Source organism: Sciurus vulgaris (assembly GCF_902686455.1).
Source record: "Sciurus vulgaris genome assembly, chromosome: 15".
NCBI lineage: Eukaryota > Metazoa > Chordata > Mammalia > Rodentia > Sciuridae > Sciurus > Sciurus vulgaris.
Window position 1 is genome coordinate 2,324,554 of NC_136476.1, and position 20,594 is coordinate 2,345,147.

At 35.6% G+C, this 20,594-nt stretch overlaps 1 protein-coding gene across 5 annotated transcripts in view; it reads right to left on the reverse strand.

Moving 5' to 3' along the window:
- NAA35 (N-alpha-acetyltransferase 35, NatC auxiliary subunit) overlaps positions 1-19,406 on the reverse strand; it is a 105,126-nt gene extending 85,720 nt beyond the window's left edge. Inside the window, exons 1-6 of one of the 5 annotated variants that reach the window (XM_079113375.1) lie at positions 19,276-19,406; positions 18,277-18,405; positions 8,978-9,011; positions 6,514-6,628; positions 5,551-5,625; positions 3,310-3,477 (exon numbers count right to left, since the gene is read on the reverse strand). In XM_079113375.1, coding sequence (XP_078969501.1) covers positions 3,310-3,477; positions 5,551-5,625; positions 6,514-6,628; positions 8,978-9,011; positions 18,277-18,400 — 516 coding nt within the window. In that variant the 5' untranslated portion in view covers positions 18,401-18,405; positions 19,276-19,406. The other 4 variants (XM_079113374.1, XM_079113377.1, XM_079113376.1 and 1 more) reach the window with 4 other exon arrangements.
- Between the last annotated feature and the right edge of the window lie 1,188 nt (positions 19,407-20,594).

The following is a 20,594-nucleotide window of genomic DNA, read 5'->3' on the forward strand; positions in this document are numbered from 1 at the left end:
TAAGACAAACATCTGGAAAACCTGAAAGTTCAGCAAAACGGAAAAAATAAGAATAAAACCTTTTCAGCCCAGGAGCTTAACCTTTTGGTTATATTTATTTCCAGTTTTATTTTTACGAAGTTGGTTTTTTTAACCTTTTAATGTCATACTAAAAGTTTTATATTCAATATGTATAATAAATTATATGTAATAAATTATTCATATGTTATTGCAACCATGACCGGAACAATGGCACTTTGGTTGATATTGTTTACTACTAAAAACTCTTACTAATATATTTTAGGCACAAAGTGTTCATACATCTAATTCTTTATTTCAGGTTCAGTGTTGTTTTTTGTTTTGTTTTGTTTTGAATTGGGAACTGAAGATAAAGGGTTGCTTTACCACAGAGCTACATCCCCAGGCCTTTTTTTTTTTTTAATCTTGAGACAGAGTCTCACAAGTTGCTGAAGCTGGCTTAGAATTTGGCGATTCTCCTGCCTTAGTCACATGAATTGCTGAGATTACTGGCAAATGCCACCACAACTAACTCAGGTTGAGTTCTAGAGGTGAAGTAGGTTAAGTGTCATTAACATGTTTAAGAGTCTTGGGAAGGGCTGGGGTTGTTGAGGCTGAGGCTGGCAGATCAGAAGTTCAAAGACAGCCTCAGCAACTCAGAGGGGCCCTAAGCAAATTAGCAAAACCCTGTCTCTAAATAAAATACACAAAAGGGCTGGGGATGTGGGTCAGTGACTGAGTGCCCTGGGTTCAATTCCTAGTATCCCCCACCCCCCACCAAAGAAAGAGAAAGTAGAAGAGGGCTGTGTCCTCAAAAATATCCACACCATAAGACACAAAAAAAAGCTGACTGTAGATTAAAGAGAACTAAACAGATAAATAGTTAAATGTAGGACATAATTCCAGACTAAACTCTGTATTGTAGTGGAAAATTACTAAAAAGGATTGATTAGTTGGCAAACATGGAATATAAACAGTACATTGGTAATACAGATTTTTTTCTTTCTCTCTCTTTTATGGTACTGAGATTGAACCCTAGGGCCTTATACATACATGCTAGGCAAGTACTCTCCTTTTAAGCTACATCCCCACCTTTTTTTAAGTTTTTATTTTGAGACAGGGTCTCACTAAATTGCTTCAAACTTGCAATCCTGCCTCAGTCTCCAAGCAGCTGGGATTACAGATGTGCACCACAGCACCTAGTAGTATTATTACAGATTTGTGGAGATGGATATACAATGAGGTGTTTGGGGGAAAGAGGTAGTAATATGTGCAACTTACTCTCCAACAGTTCAGGAGGGGAAAGCACACAAATAAATATATATATAAGATATGTAAGAGAAAGAAAAAGTGAAAAAAACCAAAGGGACAACATATTTATTAGCAGTTATGTAAAGAATATATAGTATTTTTCAAGCCATTACTGTAACTACTATTAATTTGAAATTACTTCTAAATGAAGTTCTTTTAAGATTAAAAAGGAGGGAAAATAATGACTGACCCTATCATTCATACACACACCCCATAACAGCATGTGAGTACCTGTTTTCCCACCCTCATTAACCTGATCAGTGTAAAAAATGGTCTCTCACAGTTTTAATTTGCATTTGTTAGGTAAGATTAAACATTTTATGCTAAAGGCCATTTTATTTTCTGCAAATTATTTTTTTCCTGATTTAAATTTTTTTTTGCGGGGGGGTTCAGGGATTGAAGACTCAGGGGCACTCAACCACTGAACCACATCCTCAGTCCTTTTTTGTATTTTATTTAGAGACAGGGTTTTGCTGAGTTGCTTAGCACCTCACTAAGTTGCTGAGGCTGACTCTGAACTCAAGATCCTCCTGCCTCAGTCTTCTGAGCCGCTGGGATTACAGGCATATACCACTGCGCCTAGCTTAAAGATATTTCGTATAGTTAAAATACTTCATCTTTCTGGAATTTACTTTGATGTAAAATGATGATAAAGTGATTTTCAAAAGTGCTAACCCACTATTCCAGGAATATTTCTTCAATCATTTTTCTGACCCAATGATTTTGATGTCCTTTCCTTGAAAATATAAGTATTTTTTTTAAATCAGTACTTCTCTTCTTACGTATTAATTCAACCTAATCTTTTTTTAATTCCAACTAAGTGGAATAAGATCTTCCACAATGATACCTATATCAGTGCAAGTATTTAGCTAAACAACCAATGAGTGTTTAAAAAACAGTGTTTCAAACAACTCAGAATCGATACATTCAAATGCAGACAACCATATTAGGTATATATTTAATTATTCCCACATATATAATATAAATTTAAGTTACACCTTGTATACTGAATCATTGTTGGAGCCAAAGGTACTTATTTTGGATCAGTAACAGCAGTAAAAAAGAATTTACATTCAACAAATCAAAGAATTCAACAAAATAAATATCAATAATTTCAAATGTAATCACATTTTCCCTCATAATTATCAGTATCCGAAACCTTGATTCTTATGAAAAGGAGAAAAAAAATTTTTTCTGTCTAAAATTTCTTCACTGAGGTACTCAGAAAAAACTGGAAGAAAATGTCTACAATCTCTTCATACTGTTTTTTTTTTTTAGCTGCTTCTCATCAAAAGACTAAGAGAGTACAGAAAACCTTTGTTTTAAGAGGCTTGAGAGCAGGGGCTGTTTCTTTTATTTTCTGTATGAATATCCACAATATCAAGAATACTACTTTAGCTGGGTGTGGTGGCACACACCTATAATCCCAGTGGCTTGGGAGGCTGAGACAGGAAGATCACGTGTTAGAGGCCAGACTCAGCAACTTAGAGACCCTGAATCAAAATAAAAAATAGAAAAGGTCTCGGGATGTGGCTCAGGGTTTAAGTGCCCCTGGGTTGTTCAATCCCTGGTATCACCAAAAAAAAAAAAAGGAAGAAGAATGCTATTTTATACATAATAGTTACTCAATGAATGGTACTGACAGAAGAAATATAATAAGATGAAAGCCCTTTATTAAAAACAAAACAAAAAACACTGGATTACATTAGCCAAAATAGTTGTAGATGGCAACACCATCATGTTTTTGTTTTGTTTTGTTTTAAAGACAGTGTCTGGGCGTTGCTCAAGCTGGCCTTAAACTCCTTGGACTCAAGCAATCCTCCCATTTCAGTCTCACGAGTAACTTGGACTACAGGCACAAGCCACCATGCCCAGCAACAGCAGTGCTCTTACATTCATAACCATATACAGGGGCAAAAATATTCATCATAAAATAATTAAATATACATTACAAAAAATGAAATAAAGTGCTTCAAGAATTTTTATATTACAAACTCTTACCTCTTCAAAAACAGCAGCTTTATTTACTTTTTCCCTTGCAATGTCACAAATTTTCAAGATTCCCAGAGCAAAAGCTTTCATGGCAGGATCTTCTATAAAGTCTGGATTATGAATGTAAAGGCACGTAAAAACTGTCTGTGCCAAGGAATGGCCTTCTAACCATGTTATCTATAAAAAATAAAAGAATGTACATTTTTTTAAGGTAATACAGAGTGTGTAAAGTTTAAATTGATCCAACAAGGCAAGAGTGCAACAGGCCCAATAAATATTAGCTTAATCATAATATTTAAAAGACAAGTAAGATAAGGTCAGAAAAGAGAAAGGAATTAGAATTCACTTTCACCAACTTAAATTTTTCAAAAATAATGTACAGGTTCAATGTTCCTTATCTGAAATTCTTAGGACCAGAAATGTTGCAGATTTCAGAGTTTTTTGGATGTAGAATATATGCATAAAATTTATCTGCTCAGCATCCCTAATCTGAAATCACCCCTCCCTTTTTTTTTTTGTAGGGGTAACAGGCATTGAACCCAGGGGCTCAATGCCTCAGCACCACATATAAATAAAAAGGTATGTGTCCACCTTCAAAAAAAACATTAAAAAAAAAACCTTATATATATATATATATATATATATATATATATATGAGGACTTATGCTAGGTCTTTTCATATATCTTGATCTCATTTTTCCTTAACACTTGGAGAAAGATGGTATTTTTCTCCTTTTATATGTAAGGAAACAGAGCCAAAGAGTTTATTTGTTCAAGTTACACAGTTATCCTTTACACAAAAGTCCAAGAATTCTGCAAGGGAGCAAGACAAATGCTACTCCATTACAAAATGAGACTGGATGTGTAAAATACTATAATTAAGGTTTGTATTTGGAATGACTATTGTGCAGAAGAGAGACTTTCCAGATTAAAAAAAATGTGACAATTAAAACTCAAATTCTTAAATATAGTTCCAAAAATCTCACAAAATAGTTTCTCAATTTTGACAAATATCCTCTTTTTGTTTACCTTTCTTCCTTCTCTATTCTCACACACCTGCCACTTGGATCTGTGCCAGACTTCAGCCACAAGCAGTTTTGTTCAGGAATCCCCAAACTGGTCATTTTTACTCTGCCATACTTATGCCATATACATACGTATATATATATATATATATATATACACACACACACACACACACACACACACACACACACACACACTTTTGCCTGCAATTCCATAATGTTCTTGTCATGCCTACCATTCTTCAGTACCTCATACAAGTATCGCTTCCTTTCTATAGCCTTTCTTACCCACCCACCCCATACATAATTATCTTCTCCTCTCTGCCCCCACAGCACCATTACGAAAGCATTTACTTGTAAGAATATTTTCTTTTCAAGTCTATCTGGACCAATCCTGTCTCCCTTTCCTACCCTTCTAGAACTGTAAAATGCTAAAAGATAATAAAAATATCTTTGAGGGAAAGAGAGCTTTGGAAGACAAAGGACCAGGATTAGGATCTGGCCATGACCCATGTTAGCAATGTAACCCTAGATGATATAAGAAAACACAGATAACTAATAGATATAAGACCGAAGTGAAAATAATATTGTGTGTGTGTGCTTTTAATACATTTGGCAATCAATATCTGTTCAATGAACAAATTAAAGTTATTACCCGTTCCTAAGAATAATCATCTAATAGCAATTTAAAAAGAAAGGATGGTCAGAAAACGGGAGTGGGAGCAATACAAATGAGAATTTTTTCCACAACTAAACAAAACTGTCAGGAAGACATATATCCAGCAGTCAAACACTATAATATTTCCTTCACAGAAGACTGACAATTTATCAGAATTTATCCTAGATTAGAAAAAGATCTCTTCAAAGCCAATTCAAACCGGCCTTTGTTTCAATTATGTTTACCTTATTGAAATTTCTAATTACAGATTTATTTCTTTGGGTAACACCAAAACAAAAGGGTATTTTGAAATAATGGCTATATCTTAATTATAAAGAACCTATCCCTTTGCCAAGAAAATGAGTCTAAAAGCACCCAGATAGAAGTTAAAATGCTATTTCCTATGGTGTTATTTAGCTTGCTAATCTTATGTACATCTTAGGAAACCTGGCATTACATATATTTCATACTCAACACTGGGTATATTATTTTAAAAATCAAAGATTTAGGTAGGTCAAAGTTTTATTTGTTTGTTTAATTAACCAGCAGTCTTATTTTAATTCTTACCAAACAGCAAAAACATGTATCCATTATCCCTATCAACTCGGGCAAGGTAAGGTCTTTAATTTTAATGGTGCCATCCTAAAAAGAGGGAAAAATATGACATGTAAGCAGAAATTTTTAATATTTATGGTTACCATGTACAGTAGCGTTTTGGATTTCAAAAATTTGATATTTAAAACAACAATTCTAAGAAAATGCTAGCTCGTCATCTCATATAGCTAAGATACCAAATTAACTCTGTATTCTTAAAATAATACTTTGTAAATTTTACTTTTCATTGACAAATAATAATTATAGAAAGTATATATCCTAAATAGGTCATCAAAGACTTTAATTTGAAACAATAAAGGCCTTTATAAATAAAATGAAAAGTAAAATCAACAAGTACTTTAAAGCACAGTTCAAATTAGTTTTAAGCATTTATAAATGTGATTCATTCTAATAATTCAAAACTACTTAAAAAGAAAAAAAAAGTTTTAAAAACTAACTTCCTGAAGTTTGTTAACTACTGGTAAATTTTCTTAATAATACTCACTTTTCTTAGCTAATCTTTTTCCATAAAGTATACAATTTCTGGCAATTGTATACTGAATTCAATTGGCACTGAATAAATTTTAAATGTACAACATTATCATTTTGCTTAATACATTACATAAAATGGAATCTTCTAAACCAATTACCCTGGTATTTGAATATATACTCAAATACCTTCAAAAATTAATTTAAAAATATATAAATGCATAAATTTAGAGCAAGTTTATAATGAAGACCTCAAATAATTAATTTCTAGGTTTCAATAGGTATATTGGTAAATGTTATAACTAATTCTTGTTTATTAGAGTTGAGATGCTTTTTAAAAATTCACTTTAAGTCAACACACTACGTTTGATTTCATTATTAAGCATAGGTTTTAACATATGAAATAACAAAAGGTAAAAGAAAACATAAAAAATACAATGTAACTACCTTAATAGCTTGTTCAAAATTGAGAACTTTTCGATTAACTTGATTGCCAATCATGCCAGCATCCATCTTGGGATCCATCATTTCAATAGCAGACATGGCTTCGAAAAGACCAAATCTGCAAATAAATCAGTCCCACAAATTGTTTTTGAACCCAAACCTAGATTCCTATAATAATTTTTATTAACATACTTTTAACAACTATGGTATCCTATGTATTTAAAATCTTTTTAATTTGCTAGTACTTCTACTTCAATTAATCATCCCTTAACACAAAAATTCTTCCATGTACTTGCCACTCAAATTATTTTACATGCACTGTGGGTGAGAAGAAATTTAAAATTTGTTTTTATTCTTCATATGAAAAGGTTGTGTATTAGAAATTATTTGGAATAAAAAAGATCAACCGATCTACAAGGGATTTCACTTTGTCTTCCTTAATTTCCTCTAGCATTCAGAGAGTCATATTTGGAATAATCATCACATGTAACTTTCACTTTTTCTTCATGTCTTAAAAGTACAATAATCTGGCACACCAAAGTCTACAATGCCCAAAGTTTTTGCAACTTCTAATAAAAAACACTGTACAAATCCAGATAGTCTGGTATTTCTTGTTAACTCACCATAAGGCCAAATAGTTGTGACAGTTGTAAACAATTATTAAGACTATCCTTGAGGGCTGGGGTTGTGGCTCAGTGGTAGAGCGCTTCCCTAGCATGTGTGAGGCACTGGGTTCGATTCTCAGCACCACATATAAATTAATGAATAAAATAAAGGTAATCAACAACTGAAAAAAATATTTTAAAAAAAGACTATTCTTGAGACATTTACACCTCAAAAAATGGGAGAGAGGAAAAAAAAAGCCTAAAACAAAGCTTTGACTAGTCATCAAGCTACTGACTACTTCCTTAAGCCATTGGACAACCAGAAAATAAAAACATCTACATTATCATACATCTACCCTATCATTTCTCAAATAAAAAGCAGTTAAAACATTGAAAAAAGGAGACAGAATATAAATATGTAACAATGAATCCCATCAGTATGCACAATCCTAATGCACCAATTAAAAAATATGGGAAAGAAAAAGAGACATTTTCCTCCAAACCCTCTAATCTAATCAAGACATGATTAAAGACAGCTTTCATCCACAAATTTGATGACTCTTAACCAAAACCCAGATAGTACTTTTCAAAGAGCCTCTCAAGCCAGAAGAGAAAATATGCAAAAATATAAGAGAATTTTGTCAATAAAAAATACAGATTAACCAAATATCAAATGATACTATAAACTACAACAGTTAGTGGCTGGGGGGGAGGGCTATAACTCAGTGGTTGAGAGTTAATTAGGCCCCGGGTTTAATTCCTTATACCACAAAAAATAAAAAACAAAGCTATAATAATTAAAAACTTTCTGGAATACATAGATAAATGAAGACAAAAATAAATAATCCACACCCACGTTTCTGTGGAAGCTATGCATAATAAAGGTAAAATTTCAAATCAGTGGGAAAAAAGATTACTCAATGAATACTGCTAGAGAAAAATGGCAAACCATGCAAAAAAAGTTAAATTTCTTATTGACACAATTTGAAAAAATAAGACTGAGGTAGATTTGAGTTTTAAACCTAAAACAAGCTAACAAACAAAAAGATTCTCTTCAATAATTCACAAAGTTATTAATTTCAAAAGTTAATAAGTGCAACTAAGGAAATACCTTAAATTCTTAAAGTGGAACATCAACATCAACTTCAAGCTGGAAATTTGTTAGAAATTCAAAAGCTGTGGCTCCACACCAGACCTATTAAATACATAATGCTGGGGACTAGACCCAGCAATGGATGCTTTTAGAAGCCCTATACACGAGTCTGATGCACACTAAAGTTTGAGAACTTTTTGTTTGTGAGGGTCTCCCCTCACTAAAAAGACGTATGTCCAATTCTGTCCACTTACTATTTCAAATTCTATATTCCTAAACTTGAAACTGAGTCTGGCCATAGTAATATGGAAACTGAGGCTACCAACAGAAGTATAAATATAATTAAGCATTTCCTTTTGTTTTTCCAGGAATTCTCAATTTACTTCTATATAGGCATTTGGTCACTTGAGATCTGGTCATCAATCAACCTGTCTTTCACACATGACATACAAATGGTATCTTTTCAAGAAATTCCACATTCAGTACATCTACTCTCAAGAAAAGGATCATATGTTAACTCATAATTTCACTAGGTAACAGCAATTTCACATCCCAACTGGGGTTGGCTGCCTGAAAACAGCTCACCAAAGTTAATGTGTGTGTGTGTGTGTGTGTGTGTGTGTGTACACATATACGTGTGAGTGTGTATATACAGAGATAGATAATTCATTTGTACATCTTTGAAAAGTAATCCTACCCAATACTACTACACTTAAGAAAAAAACAAACCGAAATATTATACAATAGTATTCACAGGACACATACTTACAGTTTATCATGAAGCAGTTCTCCCAACTTTAATTCTAAAAGAAACAGAGAAAAATCCTTTGAATATATTTATATTTAACTTTCAATTCTAAGGAAAAAATTTTAAAAACATAAGCACCTAAAAAGATATAAAAAAGCAATATCCAGAACTTTACCCAATCCTTCTAGCTAATCATAAGTTAAAATCACTTTCAACAGCTGCAGGTACCAAAACTGATAAATGACATTAAAGCATAACAGAAAATACAAACTTGAGAGTCTCAAAAAGTGATCTGGAAACCCAGGAATTAATGATATCAAAATAACTTTTGTTGTATTCTGCACTGTGTTGACATTTGTACTAATGATGCAAAAAGCAACAATGGGAAGGGGTAAACAAGTAGCAATGGTGTACAGAACTGTCATAGCTCCAGTACAAATCAAAACAGGGCCCCAATCTCATAGCACAATCCTTATTTCATTCACTTTTAGTTAAAAAGTACCACCCCCCCAAAATTTCAATTTCACTTAAGAATGTCTTTGATGACTACTATTCACTAGAGAAATATAGTCAAACTATAATGACACTACCTCACACCTATCAGGATTCCAATGATTAAAAAATAAAAACTATGTTAGGGATGTAGATCAGTGGTAAAAGAGTTACCTTGTCATGTGAGGCCCTGGGTTCAATTTCCAGCACATAAATTTTGGTTCATTATTTAAAAAAAAAAAAAAAAAAAAAGATTGGGGATGCAGTTCAGTGGTTAAGTGCCCTTGGTTTCAATCCCCAACACTATCAAAAAAGAAAGAAAGAAAAAACAAAAGTAACAGGTATTACAAAGATGTGGAGACACTGTTGGGATTTTAAAACAGTACAGCCACTGTAGAAAACAATATGAATCATGTGACTGTTCCTCAAAAAATTAAAAACCGTATTACCATAGAATCCAATAATTACACTTCTGAGCATATCCCAAAAGAACTGAAAAAAGGGTCCTGAAGGGATATCTGCACACCCATGTTCATAGTATTATTCATAACAGCTGAAACAAGGAAGCAACCTAAGTTGTCCATCAATGAATAAAAAGATAATCAAAATGTCCCATATGTATACAATGGCATATTGTTCAATCTTAAAAAGGAAGGAGATTCTGACATATGCTACAACATAAAAGAATCTTAAGGACATTAAACTAGTGGGGGGGGGAGGTCACAAAAAGACATATACTGTGTGATTCTACCCATATGAAGTATTTAGTTAAAAATCATGGAGACAGACTATAGAATGGTAATTGCCAGGGGATGGAGAAGAAGGGGAGAAACAGGGAGTTAACTGTTTAACAGATAACAAAGTTTCAGTTTACAAGATAAAAAGATTTATCGAGATAGATGGTAGGGATGGTAGCACAATATTATGAAAATATTAAACACCACTGATTTGAATGATTAAAAATAAGATGAAATTTTTATGTTACATGCATCTTAACACAATAAAAATTAAGAAATAAAAAACAAAAAAAATTCCTTGATAAAGCTAAAAAAATTATTAATCTCAGGGCCAGGGCCAGGGCGGGACCAGGGTATGGCTACGAAGGTATCCACAGTGCAAAACATGAGGAGACATTTTCGATTCCTGCCTTCTTAAATTTTGCAGGTTCCTAATACCTCGCCCCCAATTAATCTTTTAAATCTCAATCTGAGTAATGCCCATTTAACACTCTACTTGACAAAACAGGAAAGCATAAATACTTCGGCTGTATAGCAAAGTAAGATAGTCGTCTTGAGGAAAAGAGCAATCAACAGACAAACTATGGTTATTCAGACTTGAGAATATGGCATTTAAAAAAAAATGACTGTCAATTCAAGAAAAAGAAGTGATAATTTTGTTATCAATAATAAAATTTGAGCTTTCAAGCAAAAATTCAAGTTTTGAAAAGCATGCCTGCCACTCTTGACAGTTTCCCAATAATCAGAAGACCTTTCTGTATCAGTGTATTAACAGATGTGCTTCTTAATACTGTATAATGAAATATGTTAACATGTGGAATATCTGCATAACTCACTGAACCAATTTTCCAATGGCAGTGCATGCTACAAAGTCAGGCATGGATTAAAGATCCATTCAAAATCTAAAAGAGACCAATGGATTTTAATGTAACAGAATAAAAGGCCCACTGATAGGGTTTCACATTTCACATTGCAACTAATCTTTAAGAAACTACCACCTGTCAAGTTTTGGGTGTATTATCAAACCACCATCATCTGAAAAGATTCCTATACTTTTCAACTACATATTTGGTGAGGCCAGATTTATTTCATATGCTTCAAGCAAATTACAAAAGCAGATATGAAAATTCGATGGCCTTCTATTATGCCAGACATTAAAGATATTTGCAAAAATGTAAAACAACTCCACTTTTCTAAATTACTTTTTTTTGGAATACACATAGATTTTTCATTAAAAAGTATGTAATTGTTAACATTTAACATGTTTATTATAATAGTTTTAAATGAATTAATTTTTTTAAATTTCTCAGTTTAAATTCTAATATAGTAAATATACACAAACAATAATTTAAAGGAGTATAATAGAATCTTGAATCCAAAAAAATTTAAGAACTGCTGTAAAGATCTATCACATACTTAGGGTAATTATGAGTAGCAAATTGCTTCACCAAACTTAAAAACACTCCACAAGCAAATCCATCACTCTGGAACTTGGTTTTCTCATCTATAAAATGAAAGGCTGGACTATATGGTTTATAAGATTCCTTAGACACCCTGGATAATCCTGAACACTTTGGAGAGAGTCAAACAGAGTCTTAAGGGCTAACAAATAAAACTGAAGGACAGGGTACAACACTGGAAAGAGAGGTACTAAGTGAACATGTGAAAACTTCAGACCACTACTGTCACTTAACTGTTAAGTCATGAGCAGTCATGTCAGATCTTCAACCTCAAGGCAGATTAGACAAGTTTTCTCTAGAGAACAGAGTTTTCCAAGAAGAAAGAGCTACAAAATTGATATCCAAGGTTCTCCAACATGAAAGCCAAGTCAGATCACTCCATACTGGTGTTCACAAAGGGTCTCACTCAGAAATTCAGAGCTTCCAACAGGCTTTTTAGTCCCCCATCTGAAGTGGAGTAAACATACATGGGGAAACAAAAATTCAAAAGAACTATTATTATCCTTAAAGAGATAAAATAATGCAACACTGAAACAAAAATAGGATATATTTTTTTAAAAAGCAGAAGAAAAGAGAAACATTCAGAGAAAAACGTGTAAAATTAAAAACATCACAACAGGGTAGAGTGGGTGCTTAGCATAACCAAGGTTCCTGAGTTTAATCTCCAGCACCAAAATAAGGGAAAAAAAAAAAAAAAAAATCCCACATCAAAAAATAAATACTCAATAGAAGATTTGGAAGATAAAGTTGAGGGAAAAGACAAAGTAAGGAGAGTGTTAAAAAAAAAAAATAGAATAATTCAAGGACACTTAGTAGAACTGAAGTATCAAAATGAAAGGGCCCCAGAGTTAACAAGGCAACTACTATGAAAGTTCTGGACCCAGGGGATAAACAAGATCCTAAAAGGTTACATATGAAAGCTCAGGAATCAAATTTCTTAATAGCAACATTGAAGCAATAATCAACATACAGTGCCTTCAAATTCTCCAAGGTACTCAAATGTACCATCCACTAAATTGGAGAAAAGAATAAAGACATTTTCAGACATTCAGAGCACACCCCAAAACTGTACATCCCACCCATTTTATTCAGGAAGACAATAATGACATCCCACAAGGGAGAAAAGATACCCCAGGATAACGATGAGCACAAGCTCAGAATGAAGTTGCACACAGATCCAAAAGGTAAGAAGTCCAACAGCAATTAAGATGGTCAAGAAAAAATTCCTTTAAAGAGATGAAATAAACAGGGTAACTGGTAAGATAACTGAGACTCTGTGTAAAATTTTTTGTGGAAAACAAAAGAATATATACAAAGGTAAAGTACAATAGTTTTAATAGTTTTAACCAAAAGCTCCTAAAATAATATAAGACACGTGACTAAGGGGAAAACCTTTTTTTTTTTTTCTTCTCTTTGCAGTACTGGGGGTTGAACCAAGGGATGCTCTACCAATGAGCTATACCCCAGTCCTTTTTACTATTAAGACAGGATCTTGCTAAATTGCCCAGGCTGGCCTCAAACTTGCAATCCTCCAATTTCAGCCTCCCAGAGTTGCTAGGATTACAGGTGTGTGCCACTGCTCCCAGCTTTAAGGGGAAAATCTGGTAAGATGTATTCAACAATGGAGGAGAGACCTCAAAGTGCATCAAATGTCCCATTCCTCTGCCACTGCTCCCTCTATAATAATTCTAGTTGTTAGAGATGTTAAATTATCCAATGTCTGTGTTACTTTCCTGAAGCATCCAGGGTTAAAGAAGTTGAATGATACCTGAACATTCTTTAAAGCAGTCTAAATAGAGTGAACTAGGCAGCATTACTGATATTTTGCAGAAAGAAAAAAATTAGGGCTGTTCTGTATGCTGGATAGGTAGCAGCATCCCTGGAGTATATGCACTAGACACCAGTGTCATATACCCCCACAAACACACTGGGACAACCGAAATTGTCAAGACATTGGCAAATGTCCCTTGAAGTACAAAATCACCCCCCCGTTGAGAGCCACTGCTCTAAAGTGACTCACAAATAATACTGGCGCTGCCCACCCTACTCAAGCTCCAACTCTGAAAACATTTTCCATGTTATGACGCAAGGAAAATATAATTTAAAAAGTTTGTGAGGTTCCCTATTAAAATTAATCATTTAAAAAATTAATTTATATGTTGCCCAGATCTTTTTACCAGAACAATTTCTGTCAATCCTTTTCCTCTTCAATAAAGTGCTAACAAAGAGCAAAATTCCTATGACAATTATCATTCATTAAACTGGATACATGGATTGGGAAGGAAAAGAGGAAGCTGTCTGTAAGTCTTATCAAGAATCTATACTTTTAAGGGTTAGTTAAAGTGCTACACTGTTAGGTATAGTTCAGAGGGAAAGCACTTACCTACTGTATGTAAGGCCCTCAGTTTGATCCCAAGCATCCCACTCATGTTCCCCCCCTACAAAATCTACATTTTTTGTTATGAACATTTTTAAATGCTATGTAATCGGTTCAATGATAAGCTTTAAAAAAAGATTACAGAAGCATATTCCAGACCACCTGGATGATAACATTATAATCAAGTTATTGCCACAATTTCAGAGCCCACGCTTGTGTTTATAATTATGCTGGTTCTAGGCAATCACCCAAAATGACAGCTTTTAATGTAACACAGTGGTTCTCAAACTTTTTTAGTCTCAGATCCAAATATTCTTTGGCTTGAAGAAACATAACCTGAGAATATTCATTCTTAAATACATTCTAAGCACCTATAACCATTCTAGGTTAAAGTAAGAAACAATAAGAAGCTTAAGCATCCCACACTTTAAGAGAGAAGAGAAAGCAACAAAAGGAGTACTAGGAAAGAGCTGAAGAAACTGGTTGGATAATAGGGAAGCTCTAACAATGGTAACTTCAATAAAAACTAAGAAAGATGAAGTAAGGAATCAAAAAGAGAAGAAAATGGCATGTGAAGATGAGATGTGTGCTCCATATCCTCCCACACAAAAGTACAAAGAGAATATAAGTAAAGAAGCAGACTTTATGTTACTTCGGTACTCCAGATACCTGATAGTATCAAAATCCTAAGAGAAGGTATTGACCATCTATAGTGTGAAAGGAGTGTGGTAGGCAAAAGGAGCGAGGCATGTTAGCTGATCATTTATGTTTATAGGATCATTTACGTTTAAGTGAAATATCTAACTTGTAGATTTGTAATTTAGAAAGTCCCCAAATATAGAAAACTGAATGGAATATGAAAATCTGAGATGCTTTACAGGTAGCAAAATGGCATGGTTTAAATTACATGGCATTTCCTAAAGGAAGAAAATTACAAATATTACTTAAAATAATCACATATTATGATCTATCAGATAAAAAAAATGATGGCACCACATCTCAAATAATTTGAAAAAAAAAATTGAGAGCCTCAAGATCTGTTATAGGGAGGATGGAAGGAATGTGTAACACCCACCTAACAACAAATGAAAGAAATGATGAAAATTAACAGTTTGTGTTTAATCCAAAGGAATTTCAAGAGCCAATAAAAGAATGAGTAAAAATATACACGAAAAACAAGTTGGTCAACACTAAAGATTATTCTGTAGTACCAAGAACAAAAGAAATCACCAAAATCTAGCCAAAGGCCATCACATTGTTATCAAGAGAGACCACTATGTCAGTTAAAGGAAAGGATGTAACCACACTGTTTTGAATGTAGTTTTTATAAAGTCACTAGAACACAAGCATAAAATATAACAAATCTATTTTACTTCAAAAATAAAAAACAATTTATTAATATCACAGTTTCAAGAGCTACAGTCCCAAATCTGTTTATAAAGGAAGCTAAATTCTCTATCAAAATTTTAGTACCAAGAAGTCATCTCACATCTGTACCACTTGAAGTACAAAAGCTAATATGTTAGGGTTAACAGGATGGTATGACGTGACAACAAAATGGCATGCCACCCCCTTTCAATCCACACTAAAGTTGAGCTTAAACCTTATCTCATACACAAGGTTCATTCTACAAAAAACAGTGCTAATTTATGTTACAGAAAGCCACACCAAAGTATCTCTCCCCACCAGTATTCTAAACTGCTTTCTTAGGTTCAATTCGATTTACAACTCCCAAACACACATATACACATACACATGCGCATGCGCGCGCGCACACACGTAATGAGACAAAAATTATATTTAGATGGAACCAAATGCTGCTGATCTGTAGTATTCAAACTGTCATACAAAACTGTGAGTGAACATCATGTCCTAGAGTATTCATATAAGGGTAGTAAGGGGTAGAACTATCTATTGTCAAATTTACATGACAATCTGGAAGGGAAAGACCTCTAACATACAGGACAATATAGTGTAAAATGCAAGTTTTTCCATGAATTTCTAAGATAAAACAAGAAATTATGAAGATATCTCTTACTTAAGAATGAGTCACTTTTAATACTACCCATAAGATTTGGGAAAGGAAGGCTGAGGAGTGTTTGTGCTCATTCTGTGTTGTTTCTTGTGGGCAATATTTAAGAAACATATCTTTAATGGTCCTTCAGTCACTCCAAAATTCACCAATCAAGTCACATGAATTTTCTTTGTTCTCACATGTAGCCTTTCTAATTTTTTCTATCACGATCCTGATCCAAGAATTTAATACCTCAACCTGGGCTAAGTGCAAAAGTTTATCTAATGTTACAGGCTATCTCCATTCCAATCCATCATAAAATAAGCTGCTTTCATACCCTTTAAACACTAAACAAATATCATGAGTAACAGCAGCTACCATTACTAAATGGACCAAGTACGTTACATCCACAATCTCATTTAATTAATCCCCCAACTCTATAAATACAGAGGAGAAAATTAAGACTCAGATTAAACTATCCATGGTAACTAAGCTAATAAGTGGCAGAGCTGGGACTTCTGCCCATATTTGACTCAAAAGCTTACTATTTTATTTACTGAAAAGCTACTCTGTCCAAGTCACTGTACTAAACACTATGGGGAATACACTCTCAATCTTATGCTCAAAACCCTAAAAATTTCACACTGCTCATAAAACATTTTCAAACTAAGAAAACAAAACAGAAAACAGTTACACATATGGGTAACTCTCAGTTAATGCTCCTTCCACTATCTCACTGAGGCATACTTTAACTATACATGTATTTCAAAGAATAAAAGAACAGGCACATGATTTTTCATTCTGCTTATACTCAGCTGCCTCCCTTTCCACCTACAGCTGCTTAAAGTCTTTAATCCACTCCTTCAAAGTACTCTTCAAACACATCCCCCACCTCATTATCATCAAGTTCTAAGTTTCTTGGACAAAGAAAAGTCATCCAGTATGAATTCCATCATTATTTCTCCCCAGTCATGTAAATTCATACCTGTACATTCACCATGTTAACCTCAGTTATGTGTGTCTCTATGCTTTTCCCAAGTTCTCTACCATGTTCCTGATCCCATTCTTTCTTAAGCTTTGAGTTCTCTTATTCATTCCTTTCTCTTCCATATCTCCCTAATGTCCTTTCCCCTCAAAAAACAAACATGTTCATCTCCCCAATCATTCCCAAATATTGAACTTATTATGTGCCAGATACTGTTTTGTGTGCCGGGGTAGCAGATATGATCTCTGCCATCACAGAAGTTATATTCTAGTGAATAAGGCTGACAATAAATGAAAAATAATTGAAAATGATGGCTTCTGGCAAAAACAAGCACTGTGAAGAACATAAAACAGGGTGATTCACTGGGCATGGTGGCACAAGACTGTAATCCCAGCAACTTCAGAGGCTGAGGCAAAAGGATCCCAAGTCCAAGGCCAGCCTCAGCAACTTGGTAAGGCCCTAAGCAACTTAGCAGGAACCTTTTTTTATAAAAAATTTTCAAAAGGATAGGGATGTGGCTCAGGGGTTAAGCACTCCTGGGTTCGATCACCTGTACCAAAACAAAACTGGTGATCAATTCAGGTCAAATAGAAGAAAAGACAATGAGGGGGTGAATTTGCATAGAATGACTGTTTTGGGGTCCTCCTAGGGAAGTAACTTTTAAGGGTAAAGACTTAGCCAGCTTATGAAGACCTGGCACAAAGCAATCTACAATCTAAGATTAAAATAATAATGTGCAAAGGCCCTGGGAAATCACTCTGATATGATTAATAAGGATCTCATGACTAGAATTGGTCTGGCAGTGGTACAAAAGTGAAGTCTGAGTAGCAGGCAGGGACCAGATTTTATAAAGTAACGGAAAAGGAGTCTGAATTTTATTCTATCTGCAACAGGAAGCCACTAGAGGATCTTAAGCAAGGAATAATGGGCTGTGACCATTTTCGTACATCAAATATACAAAAATACTTTTAGTCAACATGATTAGTGTTTTCACAGGTAGAAACTATTGCTATGTACTCTCTAATTTGTTACTTCAAGTTAGAGAAATTTAATAGGAAAAAAAAACTACTCCAATATCTGTATTTAATGCTACACCTAATGCACACTGGCTTTAGTAAGTGTGGTTAGCAAACAATACACCAGGATTACCTGTTTATTTTTTTTTTCACTTATCAAGGTAAGTTTAGAAAGCAATCATGATTTTACTTTGTCCTTTCCCAGCTTTAGAACTTCTAACACGAAAATTCAAACTCACCTCGACAAGCTTCTTCAAAATCTTGGGTTATGTCCACCCAGCTTGTATTGCTTTTTTCCATTTTTTCAGGGATAGTGAGTTCCCATCCTGAATCATCATCATCTACAGAAGCTTTCATAACCATTATGCCTGTAAAATTAACACTGGTATAAGAGAGAGGAGGTAGCTTTCAGGGCAGAGTATGTACAAAACTGTTTAAGTACTGGATGAAACACTAAACTCTAAAGCAGAACTCTTCTGAGGATAGTACTGTTTTTTTAAAAAAAAAAAAAACTACCTAATGCAATGAAATTTCACGTTTATTATCACTGCTGCTTCTCATTTACAAATAGTGCACCACATGCCAAGGCTCATAGGTTGCCTTGCCACTCTTGAAGAAAAATCACACACCATCCCACCACTGGTCCAAAAAGAATCAACTCCAGAGATTTCAACTTTCAACACTGGCCACAAATGACCACCGCACAATTCAAGGTACCCTTTCGCAGGTCAGGACTCCAGGCTACAACTACTCTAGTCAAGGTAGCTCTTCACCTGGGCAGAACTCACTGGGCCAACCTCTCCTGGGCCCAGGACTAGGGTACAGCCTTGCCAGGGGACAAAGCTTGCGGACGCGCACCGCAGAGTCCCACCAGCCAGGCTCACAGCGGGGGCGCAACTGAGGCAGAGACCTGCTCCATGGCCGCCCCACCCAGGTCAGGCCGGCCAAGCCCCGGCCCCACAGCGCGCGGAAGCAAAGACAGGGTTGTCGCCGCGCAGAAGGGTGGGCACACCAGGCGCCGGGTCGTCGCCGGGTTAATACTCGGCAAGGCCCAGGCCTCGGCGGACTGTAGGTACCGAGGAGCCCTGGGCTCCTACCTGAAGCGCGGCTGGAGGGTCGGGGCCCCAGGGTGACCTGGTGTCCCCAGGGTCCGCCACACGGGCGGGGGGCTGCGGCTCTCGGACACGCGAGCAATCGGGGGGGGGTGGTCTTAGTGGCTCCGCAAGGGCGGTCCCTACCTACTTCTCCCGTGGCCACCCGCGCCGCCACGCACCGTCCGGACCGCGGAAATAACGACGCCGCCGTCGCCGCCGCCCCCTCCCCTCTCAGCCCTGCCCGACCGGCCGCGTGCGCGCATGCGTACGCCCGGTGCGCGCGACCCCGCCCCCTCTCCCTTACTCCCGGGGACTTGGCGCTCCCCGGCCACACCCCCTCCTCTCCACCGCCACCGTTCGGTCGATAGCGGAAGTCTTCTCTTCTCGCGGAATTAGAGCTAATCGCGAGACCGGAAGTCACATTTCTTTCCCAACAAGTCCCTAGTGGTGGGCGTGTTCTTGAAAGGGGCGAGAGCCTGTGGCCTCAGGGCCCGCCTTGTAGTGCGCGGCTCCGGGGGCAATTAGTGACCAGAATACTGAAGGGAACCTGGGAGGTTCCCGCAGACCTGGGAGGTGTGGAGTTCTGGATGAACATCCAGTCTCCAACAGGTCCGTAGTGCTGGTACTACTTGACACTAGGTTTTTATTTTCTAGACAGCGCTTGAGAGTTTCCTGAAGGAAAATGGAAACAAAATATCACCAATCAAGTCAACCATTTTCTTCTTAAAATGTATGAATAAGGGTCGGGAGTTGTGGCTTAGTGGTGGAGTGCTTGCCTGGCAGGCATGAGGCACTGGGCTCGTTCCCCAGCCCACGTTAAAAAACTAAATAAAGATATTGTGTCCATCTACCACTAAAAATATATTTTTATTATGAATAAAATGGCCTGTTTTTAAGTAGAGTTATATAAATAGACTGGTACGGGTTTAGAAGCAAATCGTGACCACTATATAACCACTACAATGGCTAACATTTTAAAAGACAGCACCAAATATTGACAAGGATCAGAGTATCAAGACTTCTTATTCATGACTGATGGTACTGCGGAATAGGACCACCACTTTGGAAAACTGCATTTTCTTATAATCGTTTACTCTTGATCCAGTAATTCCATTCTTTACCTAGTATGAAAACATGTAGCCACACAAATGCTTATACGTTAATGTTCATAGCAGCTTTAATTATAACTGGAAACAACCCAGTGGTTCACCAACTGGTGATTGGATGGATAAACAACTTGTGGTGCATACAACATAATGAATCCATACAATAAAATGAATACTGATTATTAATGAAAAGGAATCACTAACAGGAATGGATCTCCAAAGTATATTGAGCAAAAGAAACCAGTTACCAAAAAGTATCATTCCATTTACAAGAAACTCTAGAGAAAGACAATTCTTACCTAAATCAGCAGAGGTCAAGAAAGAATTAACTTGGATAGAGTTTTATTTGAGGTAGTG